General features: G+C 30.1%; 1 protein-coding gene across 3 annotated transcripts in view; it reads right to left on the bottom strand.

The window, feature by feature from the left end:
* The window catches only part of LOC124356726 (nucleolar protein dao-5), a 28,054-nt gene continuing 4,747 nt past the window's right edge, over positions 1–23,307 (bottom strand). The window contains exons 2-13 of one of the 3 annotated variants that reach the window (XM_046807905.1): positions 19,114–19,169; positions 17,871–17,941; positions 17,251–17,365; positions 12,671–13,190; positions 11,581–11,764; positions 7,797–7,973; positions 7,311–7,454; positions 6,288–6,407; positions 6,021–6,136; positions 5,448–5,510; positions 2,877–2,990; positions 1–407 (exon numbers count right to left, since the gene is read on the bottom strand). In XM_046807905.1, the coding sequence (XP_046663861.1) occupies positions 252–407; positions 2,877–2,990; positions 5,448–5,510; positions 6,021–6,136; positions 6,288–6,407; positions 7,311–7,454; positions 7,797–7,973; positions 11,581–11,764; positions 12,671–13,190; positions 17,251–17,365; positions 17,871–17,941; positions 19,114–19,169 (1,836 nt within the window). In that variant the 3' untranslated portion in view covers positions 1–251. Of the gene's footprint in view, positions 408–2,057; positions 2,577–2,876; positions 2,991–5,447; positions 5,511–6,020; positions 6,137–6,287; positions 6,408–7,310; positions 7,455–7,796; positions 7,974–11,580; positions 11,765–12,670; positions 13,191–17,250; positions 17,366–17,870; positions 17,942–19,113; positions 19,170–23,307 lie in introns of all 3 variants that reach the window. The other 2 variants (XM_046807903.1, XM_046807904.1) reach the window with 2 other exon arrangements.

Genomic DNA, 23,307 nt, shown 5'->3' with positions numbered 1-23,307 from the left:
TTTAAAAAAAATCTGGTTGCTCACTAGCAATAAGTCTTTAATATACAACTTAATGTACTTTATAAAATCAACAATATCTATTATTGGAATATTTATTACATTAACATGTATTTTGAAAGTAAAAATACTGAGTACTTTATATAGATTCCATTATTACACTTAAGTTTACAAGAGGAAAGTCCTTTAGACACATACAAAAAAAAGCTTAAGTACTCAGTATTCTTACTTTCCCTTAGAGCGGACACACAGCTCTAATCTTCAAACTTAATACTATTTACACCAGTGTTGATCTGGCCACCCCGGTAGCTTCCTCTTTTCTTCTTTGTTTTTTCATGTCTGAAGGACTTGCCTCTTGTAAACTTCAGATCCTGAGCAGCCTTCTCACCCCAGCACCCTTTAGCACCTTTCTGCAAAAACAGCAAATTTATTATTAATTAGTTAGCAATTTAACAGTACAATTTGATTGTCTTAATTTATTTATTTGATTATGTTATTTTATTGTTCCAAGTTTATTATTCAAATTGGATATTTCTTTTTAATGATAACAAGATATCGGGCATTTGCCATAATTTATGTTTTCTTTCTAACAAATAATGATGGCAAATGTCAGAAATCCTGGCAAGAAATTGTAAAAATTGAACCAATTGTTGTCAGCACACTATGTAACAGATACATTAATTGAATGGATCTCGCCAAGAAAGAGTTTTAATACAAAAACGTTGCAACCACCTTAGCACCTAAACAGGAGCGACTGCCGCTTAAAACGTTTTTGCTTAGAGTAGGTTACTTGTTTGCCTAGACCTCAGATGTCAATGGTAAAAAGATGAAACTTTGTCAAATGACAGAGTAGTATAATGGAACTATTATAATATAAATTTTGTTACTCTAAATATTAATATTCATACAAAATATTATTAAGTTAGCGTTCAAAACGTTTTTGGCTGGATCCATTTAATTATAAGATAGTAAATTACATATTAAAATTCGATGTGTTGTTCTCTGCACTGGAGTTACTCTATTGAAAACAACTAAAACTGATTAAGCATTTTGAAAGTATGGAAAAAAACTCTATTCTAGTGATCTATTTGGGAATTTTAAGTATAACTTCTTTTAGTCAGTCATATTTTGGTGTTGGTATTATCCTAGATATCTTAAAATGTCAACCCAAGTATTGGTGCCCAAATATTTTGTCTTTGTGTTTATTACATTATACAGATAAAATACAATTACCACAGTAAAAGTATTTGTAGTTTATCGTGTTAAAAACAATGTCGACAATAACATTGTTGCATCGTCTATACTGGTTGTGTTATTCATAGGCCGCCACCATGGCATCACCAGGCCTGAACATGTTAAGAGCACTATCCTAGACACATGCAACATTGATATGAGTGTGTGTATGTATATACATCACTGTTATCAGCTGTGCTTTCAAGACTTTGCCAAGTTAGTTTAAAAATAAAATTAACATGGACAAGAAATAGAGACATTTTCTAAATAGATGAGAGATCCATGTTCTGTCCTTCATATTCTTTTTTATCAATAATAGAAATCAACAAAATACAGTGAAAATCATTTAACATTTAGCTTGCTAAGAAGACAACATTGCAGGTTAAACTCAATGTTAACTTTTGTTAGTAACCAACCAATCCAACAAATTAATTTCATCACATATGTTGGTAATTTATGTACCTTCACAATGTACTGTTTGTTTACTGTGTTTTTTTCATTACTAATATATGGTTACCCACAAATCAACGTGGTTACTGAATTTTTTTGTCTACAAAGCAAACAACAAATATATTAAGAACCACATGGTAAGATAAGAAAAATTGGGTTGATTGTTGAAATTGGCTGGAAAAAAATGTATTTATCATATAATGTTATTATCACATTATCCTGACATTTCCTGTACACCAAAACTAATATTGGTTATAATTATCTATAAATAATATTTATAGATATACAACTGTAGCATGAGCAACACAAACATCTAGAAGTTGAAAAACATAACTCATTAAGTTATAATTAGATGCTTGTATATTTTAGGATCTTACCCAATGTTCTTAGTCAAATGTGATCTTCTTATTTTGCTGCCCTTCACTGCTGTTTCCAAAAGACTCCCTCTTGTTAAATCCACCTCCTCCCCCTCTGTTTCCACCCCATCCACCACGGCCCCTGCCACCCCTATCACCACCTCGGCCTCTTCCTCCCCAGTTTCCTCCTCGCCCTCCTCTTCCCCCCCTGTCACCACCTCCCCAACTTTTTCTGAATCCTCCTTCTTCTCCCCCTTCCTCACCTTGTTTGTCACCCCAACTTTTCCTAAATCCACCTCCCTCTCCATCTTGTTTGTCTCCCCAACTTTTCCTAAATCCTCCACCATCCCCTTCTCTCTTGTCTCCCCAGCTTTTCCTGAAACCGCCACGGTTCCCTCCTCGTCCCCTGTCAAATCCACCCCTACCTCCTCGTCCTCTGAACCCGCCATCACCACCTCTACCCCTAAAACCACCTCCCCTGCCGCCACGCCCGCCGAAGCCACTCCTGTTGCCTTGATCTTCTTCTTCATTTTCGTTTTCCTAAAATAAAAGAAAAAGGATATTACTGACTGACTAGCAACAAACATGAAACTATAGGCCTCTTGTTTAATAAATAGAAGAAAACAACAAGAGATAAAAAATCTTTCTATTCACAATTTGTAGATCATAATAACTGAAACAACAATATAAACAAATTCAAGGAAAAAACTAGTATAGTTTTACATTTTATCTTGACAATCCCCAATGTCTCAAATCCTGTACGAAAATAAATTATGTTGAACCTATAAATTTCACATTTGCATCGGCCAGTCAGCTAGACAATAAGTCCAGTCTGCTTACCTTTGCTTCAAAACTATTGTTTGCAAACCGGGGATCCACTTCAACATGATCATCTTTTACTCGACGAAACGGTTCTGAATATTTTCGTTTCTTCTCGACTGGCTCTTCGTCAGGCTATAATAATTACTGATGTTTTTATTCAGTTTACACTTAATCTTATAGAAATATATTTGAAAAATATTTGTAATGAGAAATAGAGGGTACACATAAATTTACTGAAAGCTAAAACAAAAATGTACATAGATTTATAAGGAACAAATTTTGTATTTATATCAAATTATTAAAATATACCATAACACAGTTTAAACAATAAGTTTATTGTGTTAGTAGTTTTAAGTAAATGTTATATAAAAAGTGATCCCTATATATGTGTTAGTATCTAAGAAAAACCAGAATAATTTTTCTGATAACAAAACCTCAGCCCTTTCAAAATACTCTCCATTACATTGGTATGGTTTAACATCTGTTGATGGAAGATGGTTGTCCACAGCAAGGCCAAAATATTACAAGACATTAATTGTATAAGCACTGTTTTGACCCGGTGTGAACTAAAAGATTATGGTGTTAGTTATGACATGGGCTGTGTAAGCTAAAAAACTAAGATTGCTAAATTTGTTGCAAAAAAAATCACAACAACACAAAGACAATTAGTCTTTCAAAGGGTTTTTTTGTCAGTATCATAAGATATAAATAGCTATTTTTCATATCTAGAAACATAAGGAAATGTGCAAATATTGAAGTATTGAACACAATATTGAATACAGAGTGCAACAATGTATTAAGACTATATGGATTTCGAATTCACTACTTTGAAAACCAAAATGACAATCTACAAGGTAACTGTAGAGCCTTTATTTACAAATGGAAGAGAATGTTGGGAAATGACGGAGAAAAAAAGAAGAAAGTTGACACCCCTGAAATGGAATGCCTGAAGAACCTGTCAGATATCAAGATCAGAACACAATCCAACACTAAAATTAGGTGAAGAACATACAGGACACATAAAATATCTGGAAGAATAGAACCTAGACATTAAATTTGATATGGACAGACACGTGTAGCGTACGGAAAATAGATAGTCTTGGAAAAGCGGTGTAAAGGAAATAATAAAAGACGGAGCAATAGTGGATGACAACTACAGAGATGAAAAGAGATGGAGATACAATGTGGGGAATGGCAAAAGCCCAGTTATGTGTATATAATACAAAAATGTATTAAAATAATAATAGTAGTAATAAATGTATTGAGTTTAAAGTATCTTTATCTAAACGAGGAACAAATCACCTTCAAATCTGTCCAACCCAATCGACATTCACTATATTAACTCAAATGTATAAGACTAAAGAGTAAAACGTAATCCAATGACAAATAAATTCAAAAATACTTTGTAATTGAAAAGGACAGTAAAGTTTTTTTTTAAATAACTGTTTTGGAAATATTTTAATACATAATACAGAAGGCTCTAATTTAAGTAACAAAACCATGTATACATTTATAAAATTATTTTTAATTTCCTGGTTATTTTCCTGATGAACTAAAGGTAATAAAAGTAATCCCAATCTTAAAATAACAGTTTATGTATATTGACTAGGTAGTCGTGTGGATAAAAATAAATTGTTTGGTAAAGAGTTACAAAATGTTCAGTCAGGTAAGTCACAATCACGGCCAGAATGATTAAAAAAACTTATTAATAGGCTGAATAAGAGAGAGGAAATTGTAGGAATTTATAATATATATGGGGCACTTTGCCCCTCCATTGACTAGGTGCCCATTATATATGAAAATCCACGTGTATATTTTTATGTCTTCGTAAAAATAACAACCTTGCAATATGAGAAAGATTAGCCTACTCTCCCTACCCTATAGAAACTCTCATGATAAGAAGATAACACTACGATTTAATACATGAATAAAAGGACAAGAGGACATTATAATTTAGAATTATACACCAAGAATACAACTTTCAAAGACACCTCTTTTACAACTTTATGTAACAGTAAAAAATGTATTATGCATTCTTCCACCTCCCGGGATAATTTTATTGGATTACGATCTGATTTATAATGACATAATTAAGATTTATTTTCAATCTTTCTTAACAATATTTAAAATAATCCATCCAGAGAATAAGAAGGATAGTATAAAGAATACTTTTTCAGGGCACTAGTAATGAATGGCAATAATGTATAACATGACTTTTCTCAAACCTCTTGGTAGTGATCCTGACAATCTCACTTCCTTACAGAGCACAACTCTGCAAATGCTTCCAAAAATAATTAAAATATAAAATCTTTTGTTTTACTGTTGTAATGAAAATTTTTATTAAGGATGCTTTTAACTTCAAAATAAGACATTTACTGAGCATAGGGTCAGAAGCAATAAATGAGGTGTCTTATGGTTTGTGTACTTATTTCAAAACAGACTTGAATCAATACAAGAGGAAGGCTAAAAAGTTCTGAAACAGTGGAATCACCCACCGATGATAAAAGAGCCCACTGCCTAGAGAAAGAAAGAAGGATCAAAGCAAGAAAATTTGTTATTGCTAATAATCGACAATTCAAAATTACTCACATTCCCATCATCACTCTTCCCCTTTACAAAATTGCTGTACTTGTTTCTTCCATCAGGTTTTTTCTAAAAATAGAAAAGGCAAAACATAAGAAGACAATACTACTTAATATTTGTAACAACAGAAATGTATTTGGTAGTTATAAAGAATTAAATGGAGATCAATTCCATTTATCAATCATATATTTTGATAATTAATTTTCTAAATTTCTGTGAATGGAATAGAAAATAGTTTAAGATATATTTTTGTAAATAAAGATATATTTAGTAAAACATAGATATTCTGCTGAATAACAGTTATCATATAATTGACATTTTATATAAAAACTGAAGTTCTATTTACAATGACCAATTGGCTCATCAAATTCTTAATAGGTACAATTACAAGTAAAAGAAAAAGAGGAAAAGAAAGAAGATACAATTCCAAGTAACTTTTCCAAATTCTAATTTTTTAGCCTTATAAATATTAGCAATAAATAATCAGTATCCTATTAAGGTTAAATATAAATGACACCATAAGCAAATATTACGATGTTATTTATTTTAACAAAATTAATTTAGACAGATTTTTAATACCTTTTGAGGAGATTCCTCTACATCATCTTCCCTTTTCCTTTTCACAGGTTTAGATACAGGCTTCTCTTCATCAGAAGATTCTCCTGAAGAACTATCGGCTTTCTTTACTGCAGTAGCTGTAACAAAGAAAAAGAGATTAGCACTTAATATTATAATTTACTTGTTGAAATAAAAAAGAAACAATTATTTTCTCTGAAGTTACTCCATTTATTTGTAAAATATAAAAATTGGTGAAAAGATATAATTTTAAATAAGCAATAGACATACTTTTAGGGGCTGGTGTTTCATCATCATCATCAGAATCTGAATCCTCTGAACTGGGTTTCGTCTTTTTTGCAGGTTTTACAGGTGTCTTCGTGATTTGAGGAGTAGTTGCTGGTTTTTTAGCTGTAAAACAACAAATATTATGAATTTGAACTACAAGTAGTCAATATTCCTACATATAAGAACTAAAAAAGATGAATTATATAGAAATAAAATATAAAACTATAATGCTCTTTTGGATAACCCATACTGATCTTACCAGTAATAATCATGGTAATTATTGATTTTATGAATTGTTTTATTCGTTGAACTTTTAAACTACATGGATTTTCTATAGAGTTATTGACTACATGATGATAAAATATCTTGTTTTAAATCTATGTATTCATTCCATACGCGGTTCAACAATTGCTCTTTATTTAACAGAGTAACTGACCATAATTATACCAAAGAAAGGTAAAACAAAGAATTTAATTGAAAATAATTTCACTTAATTAGTTTGACTACACTCAGATGTGTGGCTTAGTAGTGAACTGTACAGGGATGGAGGATTGTACATATAGAACTGATGACAACAACCTAATGTTAGTGTAAGATGGTGTTTAACAGAAAAAAAAAACAAAATAAACTGTTGACTTCTGGACCCCATGTGTTGGATATTTTGTATAAAAGTAAGTTTGATAATTTTGCAAATCGAACTGAACTTATATTATACTATTAATAAGACACAATAATACAATTTTAAAACATTTTAAACAAAAGGGGATAAACATATATATTTATAATTATTTAATCATTATAATAAGGTTTTTCTATGTTCTTATTAAAAGTGTGTACAAAAATTTGAGTGCTGGATAAAATCAAGACGAAAATAAAAAAAATGATTATATTTAATATATAAAATTTAAAATTGGATTTAACATTTTACGGAAAAAAAAAAAAAAAAAAAAAAAAAAAAAAAAAAAAAAAACACAACATAAAACCAATAAAAGGACTAGTACTTTTACACAAGGATAAACTACTCACCGGGTGGTTCATCATCAGAACTGTCATCACTGTCAGGAGAGTCTTGAGTTGGTTTGGGTGTTGGTTTAGCAGCTGCTTGCGGCTTCCCTTTGTTCTGGCCGGGTTTGGGAGGAAGTTTGGTCGTAGGAGTTTCCTCTTCATCACCTGTAAGATATAACACCATTACAGATTTAATAAACAAGGCCAGTCAAAACAAGTAGCTCTTGCATCTTCTGCTTTTTAATTTTAATTTTATACAAATGAAATAAAGTATAAGAGTTACTCGTGAGGGTTAAAATTGGTACATAAAGTAATGATTAATATGTTACAAACAGATTTTTAACACATAGTAATGATTGTGTTACAAACATTTTTGACATGTAGTAATGATTAATGTGCTACAAACATTGTTGATACGTAACTATAAGAGTTGCAAAGATTATTATTATATGTTATACCAAACCAGAATCCCAAGGAAATTTTAGTAATCTTAACAACAAGACTTACTAGAGTCTTCTTCAGAACTTGAAGCTTTCTTGGCAGGTGCTGGTTTAGCAGGCTTCTTGACTGGAGCAGCCTTAGGGGGTTCGTCTGAGTCAGAGTCATCAGAGCTACTAGCTTGTTTGACTGGAGCATTTGGCTTCTTCACTTTGGGTGTTGCAGTTTGAGGCTGTTTGGGCTGAGCTGAAATGGGAAATTCAAAAAGTAATATTTGGTATCCCTGACATAAGCATGTTTCTCTTGAGCTATATATATTCAAATCAGATGATTTCATACTCAAACTACACATTTATCAGCAAAAAAGATTACATAACACTACAAATAACAGTGCTTTTGATTTTGTAATAACAATAATACAATCATACTGCAACAGTAAATATTTTTACGTAAAGTAAAAACCATCAACCTTGTCAGTTCCAGCTAAAGGATGTGGAACATTAAATAACTGTTGGGGATACAGAGTCCCTAGAAGAATTAGAGATGGATTCTCTTTCATAAAAATAAAATACAACTTTAAATCTTAGCTAAAGTAGAAAATCCCTGATGACGGCCTGAGAGAGCAAAATTGTCCTCTTAGAAGCACTGAGCTTAAGAAACAAGTGCTTTGGTAAACAAAGAGACTAGAAATACTAAGAAAATCAAACGAATATGAGACCTTGAGAAACTTCTCCAAAGATATAAAATGGCCTACCAAAATATCCTCATGTTTATAAAAGCAGGCACTGGCCGCAGTAAATAAAAAAACCTGCTCGATTAAATTTTTGTCATAAATTAAATGTTTTTAATAGTGGTTTACAAAATTATACCTGCACCAAAGACAATGATTCTGTGAGTGCCATAACGAGACCAATGCAAATTTATTTCAACCACCCGGCCATGTAAAGTTAAATTGTAATTAAGTTTTTTTTAATACAATTCCAAAATTCCTTACAAAAACCTGTACACTTGTATCCATCTTGCATATAAATTTAGTCTTACTTGGATTACAAGTTTCTGAGTTATGAATATGCAGTTTGGTTGAAAAGCACCAAAAACTGTTATATTTTGTTGTTGTTAATGACATGTATAACTTACATGTTGTTAATGATAGGTATACCTAGAAGTTATTGTTTGTAAATAATTTACGTCATGTCTAAACACAGACATAGACAAGCTACATTTAAATGTAACTGCTGTTATTTATTCTAGCTCTAGTTAGTTTGTAGTTAACTCGGGTATCTATATGTTTTAATTCGAGAGTAATTATGCAAACTGTTAACCTAAAAATCATCTCTTTTACTAATTTAGTTCCAATGAAAGATAAAAAAACAGGCATACACTGATCAGTAGATAATCTGGGCATATGATTAAATATATTGTACACAACAAATCCTATGGCTAAGCTTACCAAATGAAATCCAGTTGGCAAATTCTTTCCTTTCTGTAGCTTGCACAAAAACAATGAATTAAAACTTAAAAATGGCAGCGTTTAAGAATTGTAATCTTTTAGATTAATTGTTCATTACTTTTTAGTTAATTATAAGAAGGTTAAACAAAGGAAGATTTCAGAATTTTAAACAATTTACAATCTGGGTTGGATTAATGTATTTAATATAACTTCTTACATATATATTTTTTTAAATAAATCACAGGTGATAACCATATTTATTTTCAATATTTATTTTATGTTATGTTTAACCCTTTGAGTGCCACGGGTATTTTCCGAAGGCATATGCATAAAGTGCCACGCTGATTTTCGCATATTTGTAAGCTTTTGGGAAAAAAGCTGTTGTAAAATAACTACCAAACAGATTTCTATCATTTTGTTGTTGTTTTTTTTCTTATTAAATGCAAAATGTGATACATATCATTACAAATAAAATTTGATTTATAAAAATATAAAAATTTCAGTATTTATAAGAAAAGTTTTTACTTTTGTATAAAAAGTTAAGTTTCGACCTAATTTGTGTGTATACGGTATTTTTAAGATTTTTTTTTTCTTTATACCATGATAAAGGCCATATGATTCTAAATAAAACCCATGTGTAATATCTTATTCTAGAATTTTAAAAAACATTGCATTATATGTATTAACAAAATGCTGCCCGGTACCGACATTTTATAAACTGTACTTCATTTGTCAGAGTTTAGAAATTACTTAGTAATGATGTAGTTTTCCCAATAAATCTAATAAAACATTAATATAACACAAATAAATATGATTAGTAAATTTAGAAACAAATACTTGCTAACATATTTACATAAAACTTTACATTTACTAAACAATAACCCTAATAATATTTACACTGAAAATTCACGTTTTTCGCTTGAACACAACTCAAATCATACATTACTTTTGTAAAGAAAGACAGTAAAATACTGTATAAGTTAATATTTTATTTTGTATTTACTCAAATGCTTGGTTATCGGCACATAAACAACAAGAAATGCTGTTACGCAACACGGTACTCGTCCGCTACGTCGCGTGACTAGAAGACAGAATCATCGTACAGGTACTTATCACAGCCCACTATTTTTGGACGAGTTTTCCTTATCAGATATCAAAATAAACTTCCTTATACATTCCTTCTTTCATAATGAATGTGAAAATACTCGATGAGTCATACTTCCTATCTCCAATCATCTCCAAATAGACAAACGAATGACCTGATATTTTCGAATAACGAAACGTTGTTCTTATAGTTTTTTATTTAATTTATTGTCGTAATAACTTGTAAATTCCAAAATAGGTTAAATAAAGTCAGTTGTTTTTAATACTGTAATTTATTTTGTCCCCGATAAGGAAAAACTCGTCCAAAAATAGTGGCTTCTTGATAAGTACCCAAACAACATACGTTTCACAGATAAAATAGTAGAGAAACAACATAAAACTCGTATTTATTGATAGTTTGGATCCTATTGAATACAGCCGTCTGATTATTTGGCCAAAATAATCTTGTACTATATAAAATATTATCGAAATACGAAACGTCAAAATTGGCGACGCTGGCACTTTATGCACTTTTCGTACCGTCAAAATTAGCGACGCTGTGGCACTCAAAGGGTTAAGGAACATGACTGAAAAGTGCAGAATTAGTAGAGGAAAAGTTAAATTTAATAGTTAAAATAATTTTGAAATTAAATATTTCACGTCAAATAAATTTTTAGTGACAAAAAGTTATATAGGATGGGCGTTTTAAATTTTGTGTGTGCAATGTTTGCCAGTGAGAATGTTTAGTTTACTCAGTGAGTTTATTGTAAGGAGTATAGTTTAGCCAAGATTATAATTTGTTAAAATATAATTATCTGATTAACGTATACTACTAGATTTAAATCTGTGTAAATTTGTTAACGTTTCATTATGGTATAGACTGTATTCTAAAATTTATGTTGGTTAAATAGATTCCTAATTTTAGTTTTGAATTTTTTTATTCTTCAACAAAAAACCCATATAGGGATGTCATAGTCATTTAATTTGAAACGTTTAATTCAATGTTCACCATGTTGGTATTTATTAAATACAAATAATTACGATAAATTATTAATAGGTCTAAGAGAAACTAGACTTGGGTGCTATATCAGCTTTGATGGAAACCCACTGTTAATTCTTTCAAAAGAAAAACTACTGACATCAGATATTAGGTAAAGTCTTACTGTTATTTAAACACTCCATTTATTTTAAATGATATCTATTAAAAAACCATGACACTTGCTATATATTTATTTGAAAACCATTATACCTTAAATACTTTGTAAAAACACACTTTTGAACAAAAACTTAAGTCTGTAATACTTTTTACACAAAACTCACTCTTCACTGGGGCTTCATCTTCACTGCTAGAATCCTCGCTGCTCTCTTTTTTCTGAGCTACTGGTTTAAGAGCTTTAGACGGTGTTGGTTTTGTGCTCACAGCTTTTGGAGGTTCATTTTCTGACTCACTGTCACTGGAATCTGAAGCCTTTTTCATTGTAGGTTTTGTTGCTGCTGCGGATGCCTGCAACAACAATAAAGTTTCTTATTGTATTGAAAGAGAATATTTTGATTCAACAAAACTAATATAGTTCTAATATTAAATAAATTGAATATGTGGTATTTGTTTAAGTTGAATTAATTAATGAAAAAAAGATGAAGAAATAAGAATATAACTGCTGAACTTGAGAATAAACTCAAGTTTTCAAAACTTTCGGTTGCAAATCGTCAAATATCAAAATGTTTGGTAAAAGATTAAAAAAGCAATTTTTATTTATTTCACAAAAATGAATTGTGAAATTTATTTAATTAAAACTGTACTGTATGTAAATTTATCCCGATTAAAAAATTCCAATATAATACTTAATGTACAATTACGTTAATAAATCTATTATAGTACTCTTTCGTATACACTCGTTTTCATACTTTTTGTGCATTATTTTGTTTTGTAGTTTAAGTACGCTTCCATATTTGGTTGTTAAGCTTGTCTTTCTAAAACTAAATGGAATTTTACACATATTGCTGTCTGTTTTCACAATAATTTCATTTCATAAACATGGTTCTTCCCTCCTCCAAAAACTGAAGTTAAAAAATCTTTTTTGCAAATCATAATAAACAGAATTTCAAAATTTGTTTATGACTCCATCCTATGCAAATAACAAAATATGTACGGTTCTATATCATATAAAAATCTAATACCCTTTGTTCATCCTTATAAAATGTATATAACACATCTATAAATATACTGCTAATTGTTTGTTTTTTAAATAAAAAAATTACTGTTCAAAGCTGTATAATGGCCTAACACTACTAAAACAATTACTATCACTTCTAGAGAGAAAAAGAAGCTGTTTCAAAATTATAAAAATGCACAGGGATTAAATCTTTTATTGTGACAATTTATTTGAATACTGTGATATTGAAGGCCTACCTTTGATGGTACTTTTGCAAGAGTTTTATTTGGCAATGCAGGTGTTTCTTCTTCACTGCTCTCCTCACTGCTACTGTCTTTCTTCTTCTGCGGTTGTTTCACTGCACTTGCTGGTTTCTGTGGAACATTCTTGGTTTTTTGTTTTTTGGGAGCAGGTTTAGCTTCTTCCTCAGAATCACTATCCTCATCACTACTCTCCTTTTTCTGCTCAACAATTTTCGTTGGCATCGGTTTTACAAGAGCCTTTGGAGTAGGTTTGGCCTCTTCTTCATCGCTGCTTTCTTCACTGCTAGAAGGAGGTTTCTTAGCCTGGGGCACTGGTTTTACAATAGCTTTGTTGTTAGCTTGTGGTTTTGCCGGTGCAGGAGGAGAGTCTGAATCGCTATCTTCACTACTTGAAGGCTTTTTAGCCACAGGCTTCTGCAAAGGCTTTTGAACACTTTTAGGAGTAGCAGGTGTTGGTTTTACAACAGCTTTCTGAGGTTCATCATCACTGCTTTCCTCGCTACTACTTTGTTTCCTGAAATAAAAAAATATGATAAATTTCAGCAAAACGAGTCACAAATGATTTAATTACACAGATACAAATTCACAGAGTTTTCAGTCCCGTCTTGAAACATTTTTAGCTCTCCTTCACAGATTTCAGGGAGACTATATTTATCATCATTAAACTTTGTGAAACATTGTTTATGTATTCTAAAAGTTTACAGAAAAGTATATAAATGATATGATGTCAAAGGTTAAAAATTAATTCTTTGGTCAGAAACAAGACATAAATCAACTTATGTTTGGCCCACTGTGAAAGACCACCCCAAAAAGACACATGATATTGACTTGCACCTTAGCAAGAAAGGTTTAGTTTAATTTCTTGATTAAAAATGGCTCTCTACAGTGGAGACGAAATATCAAAAGATTAAAATCTGAACAGAGAACTTAGAAGATAGTTGAATGTTTATGCCAAAGCTCTTATCAATACTGACAACCCAGTTTAAATTGAAAAAAAAAAATTTAATTTAACTTCTTAGAAAGAATTTAAATTTTCATAATAATGTTCACAATGAAATAAAATATTTGATTTATCAATGATATAGTTTCATTTATGAAGTATTCGAACTCAGAGTGTAAACATTTTTATAAAGAAAGTTACAAAACTAAGAATAAACAATCACTAGTTTTGTAAACATCTTTCAAAATTTGATTTGACTTTCGCTACGCACTAGTTGAGGTTGATATAAATAATTTACATAGGGTATTGTGGGTTCAAAGTATATTTTTTGAGCAAGCTTTGAATACTAATTTACTAATGTTATGTACATATAGTGGCTTCCAATTCTTTTTAATTGAAAACTTTACTATATTAAATTACATTAGTATTTGAAAACCACTCATGACGACTTAACATTTTTAACTCTACAACTGGCAGTCGCCTGATTATCAGTCGAAATTAATGTTTCTGTAGTGGCAGTTGCCTGAAAATCAGTCGATTTGACACGTGCCCGTTTGACATTTGTTATAATCAATACACGAACTAAACTGCCATGATTCATATACCACTGGAATCAGAAATAGTTGCTGATTTGATCGATGTATTTTGTTAGCAGCCATGATGTAACTATGACGTATTGAAAATGAGTTGTTTGTAAACAGTCGGCCGTTGTTGTTGTATTGTTACCCGGTCGCGTTATTCTTGTCCATCTAAAACGTAAGTTTATTACATGAAATAAGTGTGTTTATTTATGCGTATAAATTCTCGTAGATTGTGTTTTATGATGTTATGAAGAAATATATGTGAAAAAAAAAGACATTAGTGAGCCATTGTAATCTAGGCTATGTGCAGTGTTGTGATCGTTTTAGTTAGCTTTAGGATCATTTTCATATGCGATGATCATGATATAAAGCTTCTTTATTTATTTTTATATTTAATATTTTTATTTTGTAGAGCATGTTTTGTTCTATATTTTAGAGTATTTTATGAATTTTTCGAGTAATAAATAAGGTTTTGATGAATTTTATAACACAGTCGTGGCCATAGCAACGAATTTAGCCGTTTTGTACTTTCTTCAGTTTAGAGTATTTCATAATTGTTTTAATAAAAATAAAATGTAGTAAACTATACATTTTCTAAAACTATATAAAATTTTCAACATTTTGGGTATTTTGGAAATATTTGTTTTCACACAATATGTTTTTTATAGGTGCACCCCCACCACTTTTACATAATTTTTTTTTTATTTTGGAGTTTTCATTTGCATTACTAAAAAGTAAATTTCCTTGTGAAACAAAAAGAATGATATATAACACAATATATAAGTTTATAATCAAATTATATTAAAAAAAATTAAAAACCGATACTACTGCAAAACACCTCAAAATGGCCTGCCACTTGAGGACATTTCAACTGCCAGCTCGAGGGTTAAATGAATATTGTACTGACCATATAGATAATAAAGATACTGATAACGGGTGTGAGGAACAAATGAGCACAATAATGCTGTGCCTCCTACAATTGAAATCAATACTAGTACAGCTATTAGTTTATTAGTAATACTAAACTATTTCCCCTCACTGGTCAAGCTTTAATCAAGATAGTTACCAGAAAACAAGTTTTACAAATTCTGACCTTAGGTAAATTATTAAAAAATATTTTTCTAAGCCATCTGATAGTCAGTCAGAATTTCTTAAATTAACTCAATATGTTCTACAGGGTTCGCTTTGTAAAACAAGTGCCATTACTGTCTGGTTCATTACGTACTACACTCATAATCTTTACAGGTTTAGTGCAGTCAACATTTTCCCTTAAAATAAATGTAATCTGGGTAAGTGGAAAGTGCATTAAATAGTTATACACAATTTTTAATCACAAGACAAAATATGAACATTAACAACCTATACAATATTTTTATCTGACAAACTAACTCAAAATTGTAATGATTGAAAAGGTTTAACTACACTGTTATTATAGGTGGAGAATTGCCATATACAGCTAGTGTAGGCTAATAAAAAAAAATTAATATTCCTTTTTTGTTTAGCTTTTCTTTTTTTCCAAAATTGAAGACACCAATCAGTGACACTTAACACCATTAGACTGCTAAAATTATTTTTATTGATGAGCATCTATAATTGAAATTTGCACTAAGTAAAAAACTGAGTTGTTAAAAACTGCAATGATGTCCATACAGAGTTTTCAGTCCCGTCTTGAAACAAATTTCTCTCCTCCACAGCATTCAGGGAGATTTTTTATCATCATTAAACTCTGTTGCAAATGACTTTTCCTTTAAATATGGCATCTAAATAACAATCAAAATGATTTCTGATTTAAATTTCTTAATAGCCATGAATGATTTTGAAAGGATGATATCAGTGTTTTTATTTTACATTAAATTTACAACTTAAAATTTTAAATACACTGTTCAGCATATCGAAGAGTCAAAAATTGCAATTGGATTATTATTATTATTATACTGTACCTTAAATAGTATATATTATAATTATTAGTTACACTAGCATTTTTGCTACTTTTTCCCTTGAGACAACAGATTTAAAAAATATATTTTTAATAGTAAACAATTATTTAGAAACTATTTATCTACAGTTTGTTGTTGACGATGAAAAGATTGTGAAGGAAACATGATTTTCTAGACAATTACCATTGTTCAGTGATACAAAACACCTGACTCTGTCACAGACTTGACTTCTGGAATCTTTGAATCATGTTTGTCTGAAGAGATAAAAAGTCTGTGCCAAAGAAGCTCAAAATTGTGTATAACTTAATGATGGCAAATGTCGGGATATATTTAGAAATCATCTCAATTTAAACTTCCACCAAACAAAATTGTAATATTCAGAAATACAGCATGGCTATAAAACAAGGCACAGGACTAACTACAGATTCATTACCCCTAAATTAAATCATGGTTCAGAACTTATTAACTCTTTTTAACTTGCTCAAATCATCTTTAGAAACTTGCCAGAGGAATTAAAAATGGAGAGTGAAAGTGTGGCTGTCTACAATCAGAGGGTGAGTCGATGGTTGTACCGTATTGGCTGGGAGGCTGTTGCGTTCTCCTTATTTTTAACACAATTTTAGTTTCTTTTAGTATAATTACTAGTAACATGTCAGCGTCGCATATTCTGATGGATACTCCAAACTTGGTAATCTAATTATTCTAAATAGTACAAAGTTATTATATACTTTAGAATATATTTATATTAGTTAAATTTTTAAATTATAAACCTACAATGTATATTTAATTAAGTACCATGTGAAGAAGTTTCTTATTTTGTATTTTTAGATTCATGTGTGCAACTTTACCGTTGAACTCTCCCCGCTCACAGACCTACAGTCTTTGCGGGGATTATTCCTGTATTTTAATTTGTATTTCTAAAGTGTGCATTTGTTTAAGGAATAAATGTTGATTTGATTTGAATATTGTCAAAAAAACTTTTTTAAATACGAGGAAAATAAGAAATATATAAACTAAAATAAAAGGGTATTTCAATGATGTACATAAGTTATTAATTTAAGGATTAATAAAAAAGTTATGTTAAATTATCACTTATTAAAAATATAAAATACTTGCCTTTTACTTTCAACTACAACCATTTTTTTCTGTCCCAATGCTGGAGCAGGTGACTTCTGTGGTCCCTTGCCATTAATTTGTGGCACTTTTTGAACAGGCTGCTCATCTTCAGATTCTATAACAAAAAGTAACAAATTTGAGTTAAAATTATGCAAGCCTACACAAACCTGATCTCATGTTTTAGTCAAATTAAATTCCTCTCCTTATGTAACCTCTATCAAACAAAAATCTAGAAAAAACTGTGAAATCTACCTAATTCCAAATTAGGTTCATACACAAACATAACAATTATCACAGAATCTATTCAGAAATTGTTTATAAAACATACATAGGAAGTGGATTTTTAGCTAATTTTTACATTTATATTCTAATCCTAAACACCAACAAAATCCTTTCAACCATAAAATACAATCATTTTAATATTTAATGTAGAAACTAATTTTACACTACCTTATAATTCAGATATGATCTTAAACTAGTCAAACTTTTATAAGATTTTGAGGGTAAACGAGTTATAAAATAAGTGCATAAAAATAGTGAAATTTTATATTTTTGAAATATCATAACAGTAAAAAACTAAAAGCCTATTACAGTAATAACATATTGACAATAATATATACCTGAAGAAGAATCAGACTCCGATTTCTGGGTGCCAGGGCCTGCCTTTAAATTCAATTTTTTCTTTGAGGTACTAGAAAAAAATTAAAACATTCATTAATTTACACAAAATGAACTGTTTTAGTCTATAACAATACAATATGTAAAAATATAAAAAAATCTAAGTAAATAAAATAAGGTATCTTACTACATGCACTTGTGTACAGTATTTCCTACCTTGTCTGGTTTGTAATATTCAGGTCACATACTTTAAAATGACACTATAAGTGGTAGTAGTTTCATTTTAACATCCTACTGTTATAAATATCCATATAAATAATCCTTAGGTCTTCTAACCCTTCCAAAATGGCTAATACATACACTGCCATGTTATATTAAAAGGGTGAAGACATTTTCCGTCATACACATTTTGCACAGAGTTAACTGTGTTAGATTTTCCGTAATTAAGGCGAGAGTATGATACAATACTACACACTCAACATTTACCGTACACATAAAACACTTAACCCATTGGCCTTGAATCACTGAACAGTTCCGTGACAGCTGGTCTGGGCTCAAAATTTATATCACGGAACCGTTCCGTGACAAGTACAGCCCCATCTAAATAATTTTTAACTCCTTTTTCAACCAAATGTTAGTATAAATTAGACTAATATTGTTGTAACACATAAGAAAAACTGCAATACTACAATTAATTGAAATTTAAATGAATAATATGTTATTATAAGAATATTAGTGTACAAGAGAAAAAAAAATCAATACTCTTGGAATTTTCAGTATTTAGAAAAAACATTTATTCTGACAAACTATACACATATTTATATACACATATTATAGTATTGCTAGGTAAAGAAATACATTTCAAATAAAATAAAAGCAACAATGGAGTATTTTATTTTATATTATTTTAGTAAAATATTTTTAATTAAAAAAAATTCCCAAACTTTTTTAGTTTGTACAGCATTATTATTTTTAAATTATGACAAAATATATCTCTATCTATTTATTATTAAAGCCCATTTCATGTTAATCCAAGATATAAAATATAACCAAATAACTTGAAAAATAATTTTTTTATAAACATATAACAAAACTCTTACGTTTTTAGCCCTTTTAATAGGATAACTCCAGTTGAGCTGATAGTAAAAATATGTATAAGCCAATGGGTTAATAGGCAAAATTTTGGTCAATCAATAATCTTAATTTAAATACTTTAGGCTATTTAATTAAAAATATGATAATTACCTCTGGAAGTGTTGAAAAACGTCTACTAATGAAGGTGACCCCTTTGGCAAGGCAGGCTGAAAAAAATTGAAATTGTTTTATTGCTTACAATAAACAAAAACATCATGTAGCAAATCATTCTAAAAAATCTTAACCCTTACACAGAACTATCAATCAGCACAGCTCTTATGTATACTGGACAAGAAGAGGCATTATGATATTCTCGAGAAGGTGCAGTACAGGTTCATCAAACTGATAGCAGTTGTGGGTTTTTTCAGCACAGCTCTTATGTATACTGGACAAGAAGAGGCATTATGATATTCTCGAGAAGGTGCAGTACAGGTTCATCAAAACTGATAGCAGTTGTGGGTTTTTTCAGCACAGCTCTTATGTATACTGGACAAGAAGAGGCATTATGATATTCTCGAGAAGGTGCAGTACAGGTTCATCAAACTGATAGCAGTTGTGGGTTTTTTCAGCACAGCTCTTATGTATACTGGACAAGAAGAGGCATTATGATATTCTCGAGAAGGTGCAGTACAGGTTCATCAAACTGATAGCAATTGTGGGTTTTTTCTGGCTATGACGTATGGTGTTTGTGAATATTAACATGAGAATTTGAGCTGAAAGATTAGGTGCACCAAATGCATTTTAAGATAATAAGAGTTATTTTAATTTTTCTTCATTTGGTCAGTTTTTTACCTTCATGGTAAAGATTTCCAATCGTTTTTTTATTGCCATTTCAGTTATGTTACCATTGCACAGCTTCTTTGGTTACCTTAACACTGTTTTTCCTGATTGGTTAAATTTGGTTGTATAGACATTTACAATAACAGTCATTGTATATTATTTTAGAAATTATTAAGTGGTGTTGATTGTTTAAGGCAACATGGCTAAAATAAACATTGTCCTAAAAAAGATAGTCAACTTAAGAAAACAAAGCAAATGGCATTGAGAGATGATAAACTGTAATGTCGATTTCGAGATGTTCATTCCGTTCTTATGTCTTCCCTATTATTTAAATAGATTTTTCCTATTGCCTTTCCTAGGTTTTTGTTTGATGGTCATGGTTCCTACATTATTTAGGCCTATGAGATGTTTTAATAAATATATATATATATGTAGTTAATTCTTTTAATTTAAAACGTATGACTTATTTAGTGTTTATATTAATTGATAGTTGATGATTATAGTTAGATGATATTAAAACCAGGTCCGCTTTTCATCTGCCCAGATTTTATTGCATAGTTATTAGAAGGAATTTAGACTTGCTTTCTCTTTTATGGTGCTAATGAGTGATGCTTTTTGTATGTCTTTTCACTATAAAAGTTATGAAAAAAAGTTAAGTTATAAGTTACTAAAAGTTAAGTATAGTTTAATGTGCACAAGTGCACATTAAATTATACTTATTTTGTCTGAATGGAAAGAAAAGACATTTGTGTTGTTTTTTTACTTTGTAATGGGAATTAAAATTCTTTGTATACTTCTACAATAGTTGGCATTCCTGCTACATACAATAAATGGTTAGTAAGGTTGTAATATTTTCAGCTCTAAAGCATTAGTGAATCAGCGAATTTTACTGATCAGTAAGATACTGTTGAAGGATGTTTTTTGTTAGTAATCAGCACGGGGAAGCACCAAACTAACTATGATGCATTCAACTACTAGTTCCTTTTACAAGATAAAAAATGTCGGCCTTCCTCAAGTGTAATAAAAAAAATTTATTCTATTTTATGAATTTTGTATTTGAAAAAACAATAAGTGCTAATGTAAATATTTAACAGTTTTAAGAGAATATTTACTACTTGTTTTTTCATCCAAATTCTTTCTTGCACCACCGTATGCAATTCTGACTTATTACTGGAGAAACTCGAATTTGGTTTGCTTTCCTACATGTCTCTATAATACAAAAAAAAAGAAAACAAAACAAAACTAGATGCTGCAAACATGTATTGATGCTGCAAGCGAGAGATTTAAAGTTATGCTTGGAAATTTTAATTCTCAAAGTTGTACCTCCAAATACCCCCCCAAAAAAATTGATGCCATGGATTGAAGAAAATATATAAATAAAAAAAATTATTTCCAAGCATTTCTCAGCTTAGAGAAGCTTTTCAGAATAACTAAGTTCAATACATAAATATGAATTAATTAATGTAAAATAAACTTTATAAACTGCACAATAAATTGATTTTGTATCAAACGAAATTAACAGTTAACAACAAACTGGTTCCAACTAATAATCTTCTTAACATCAATTTAATTTAGTATTAACTAAAATTTCACCACGCTTAGAATAAATCCTTAATTGTAATTTTAAACATTTATGATGGTCATGGAAACCCATTTACAATTTAGGACTGAGGTTGTGACTTTCATAATTTATTTTTGTTGCAGGCCAACGTTAAATTTGTATTTAGTTATATAATATTACCTACCATATTATTTTTGTTAACACATTAAATTTGTTAGTTTATAGGTTAGGTTTTAATAACTTTTGTCTGGCAGTTTGTTCTCTCAATTCAGTATAAAGTGGAAACTGGTTATAAAGTATGGGGGTAGTGAGAGGAAATCCATTCGCAGTTTCACACCGGTAAAAAGCCCTGGTTCAACTCAGTCCCCTAGATCAATGGACTAAAATTTAAAAACTTGATAATTTTTTTGCAATGTAAGGTTTGTGATTGCCTAAAAATTCTTTTTGGAAATGAATTACATTACTTAAAGAAATAATTAAAATTGGTTTTAGATCGGTGTAGACATTATCGCCCAAAGAAGATGCGCAATAACAGACAGGACTGAAATAACAAATGAAAAAAAAGATTAATACTTCACCGTGGAGGTAGAAACTGTGGCCAAGATGATAAAAAAAAACAGTTAAACATCAGTTGATAAGACGTTTTCTTCCTGCTCAAATTCTCGCAAAATTGTTGATAACCCCGTTATTCCCTCCTTTAACACCTAATTTAACCTTATTTAGTTAAGCAGCCTACATTCGTTATTTGTTTGATTTTATCTAATGGATGATTCCCTTATCCAAATGAATAATTCAATATTACAATTTATTTAACCTTTTTTTTTTTGAGAATTTGAAAATGGCAATGAATATGGGGAAAATATGCGAGATATTTCTAGATATGCATGTGGGTTTACTTCCTGGGAACGGCTGCAGTATAATAAGCGGCCACTAACACAATTGGATTACGATTATAGAATGATTTGAATCATTGATATTCATGACCATCCAAAAAACTGAAAGCACAATGTTGGGACAAATAACATAATAGATATTTCAAAGAACAATATGGTTTTGCCAGTTTTTAATCTTAGAAATGAATGTATATAAATATTAATATAATTTACAAATTATAATATAATTACAACAAAACATAACATTTATTTACTTTATGTATTTTAAAGGATAAACGTGACTGATAGTCAAAGAAAGAAGACACGTACGTTACCGTTATTGCCGCCATTAGTCAATAAAGAAACACGATTTTACTTTGAACTAATTTTTAGTGATAATGTCGAACTGAATTAAGATTTAGGCTTTTAAAATCGTATTATAGTGAAGCTATACTTTTATATATATAATGAATGTATTTGTTTCGGGTAGGGTACGATAAGCGGATCCGATTTTTTATATCGATGAATGTAATCATCGATACCTAATATTCGCATCTCAAATCCTAGACTACCAATCGATATAAAAGTATCCACTGTCCTCAATAACAATCACATGTTTCAAATTAAGATATGAATTTAATAATTTACAGTGATCAAACCATAATTAGGAAAACTGAAGACGACCATATTTGCTCCTCTCACAGTTACAGTTGTTTATTTCCCACAAATTTCACATACGTTTTTCGGTACGATTATGTGTATTATCTGAAAGTGTTTACAGCAGTTGATATAGATTAAGTTAATTGTTCAAAATAATTAATCAGTAACGGTTGGTTATATCGATGGTTATGTTTCAGTAATATCGTTTGCCAATTTCGATATAAAAAAAACCGGGTCCGCTTATCATACCCTACCCTTTGTTTCAAATAACATAAAATGACAACTTTATTTAAACAACGTTTGAGCAGCGTAGTACATATATGATTACTTTGACCAATCTGTAATGGCATTTCTGCAGGTATTGAAGGCATCAAAAGTACATTCATTAATAAAAAAGGTAATAGCCTACTTTGTTTGATTTCAACTAAATCA

The sequence above is a fragment of the Homalodisca vitripennis genome, chromosome 3, assembly GCF_021130785.1.
Source record: "Homalodisca vitripennis isolate AUS2020 chromosome 3, UT_GWSS_2.1, whole genome shotgun sequence".
Classification (NCBI taxonomy): domain Eukaryota; kingdom Metazoa; phylum Arthropoda; class Insecta; order Hemiptera; family Cicadellidae; genus Homalodisca; species Homalodisca vitripennis.
Note: the sequence above shows the minus strand (reverse complement) of the source record. Positions and strands in the feature narration are given on the sequence as shown.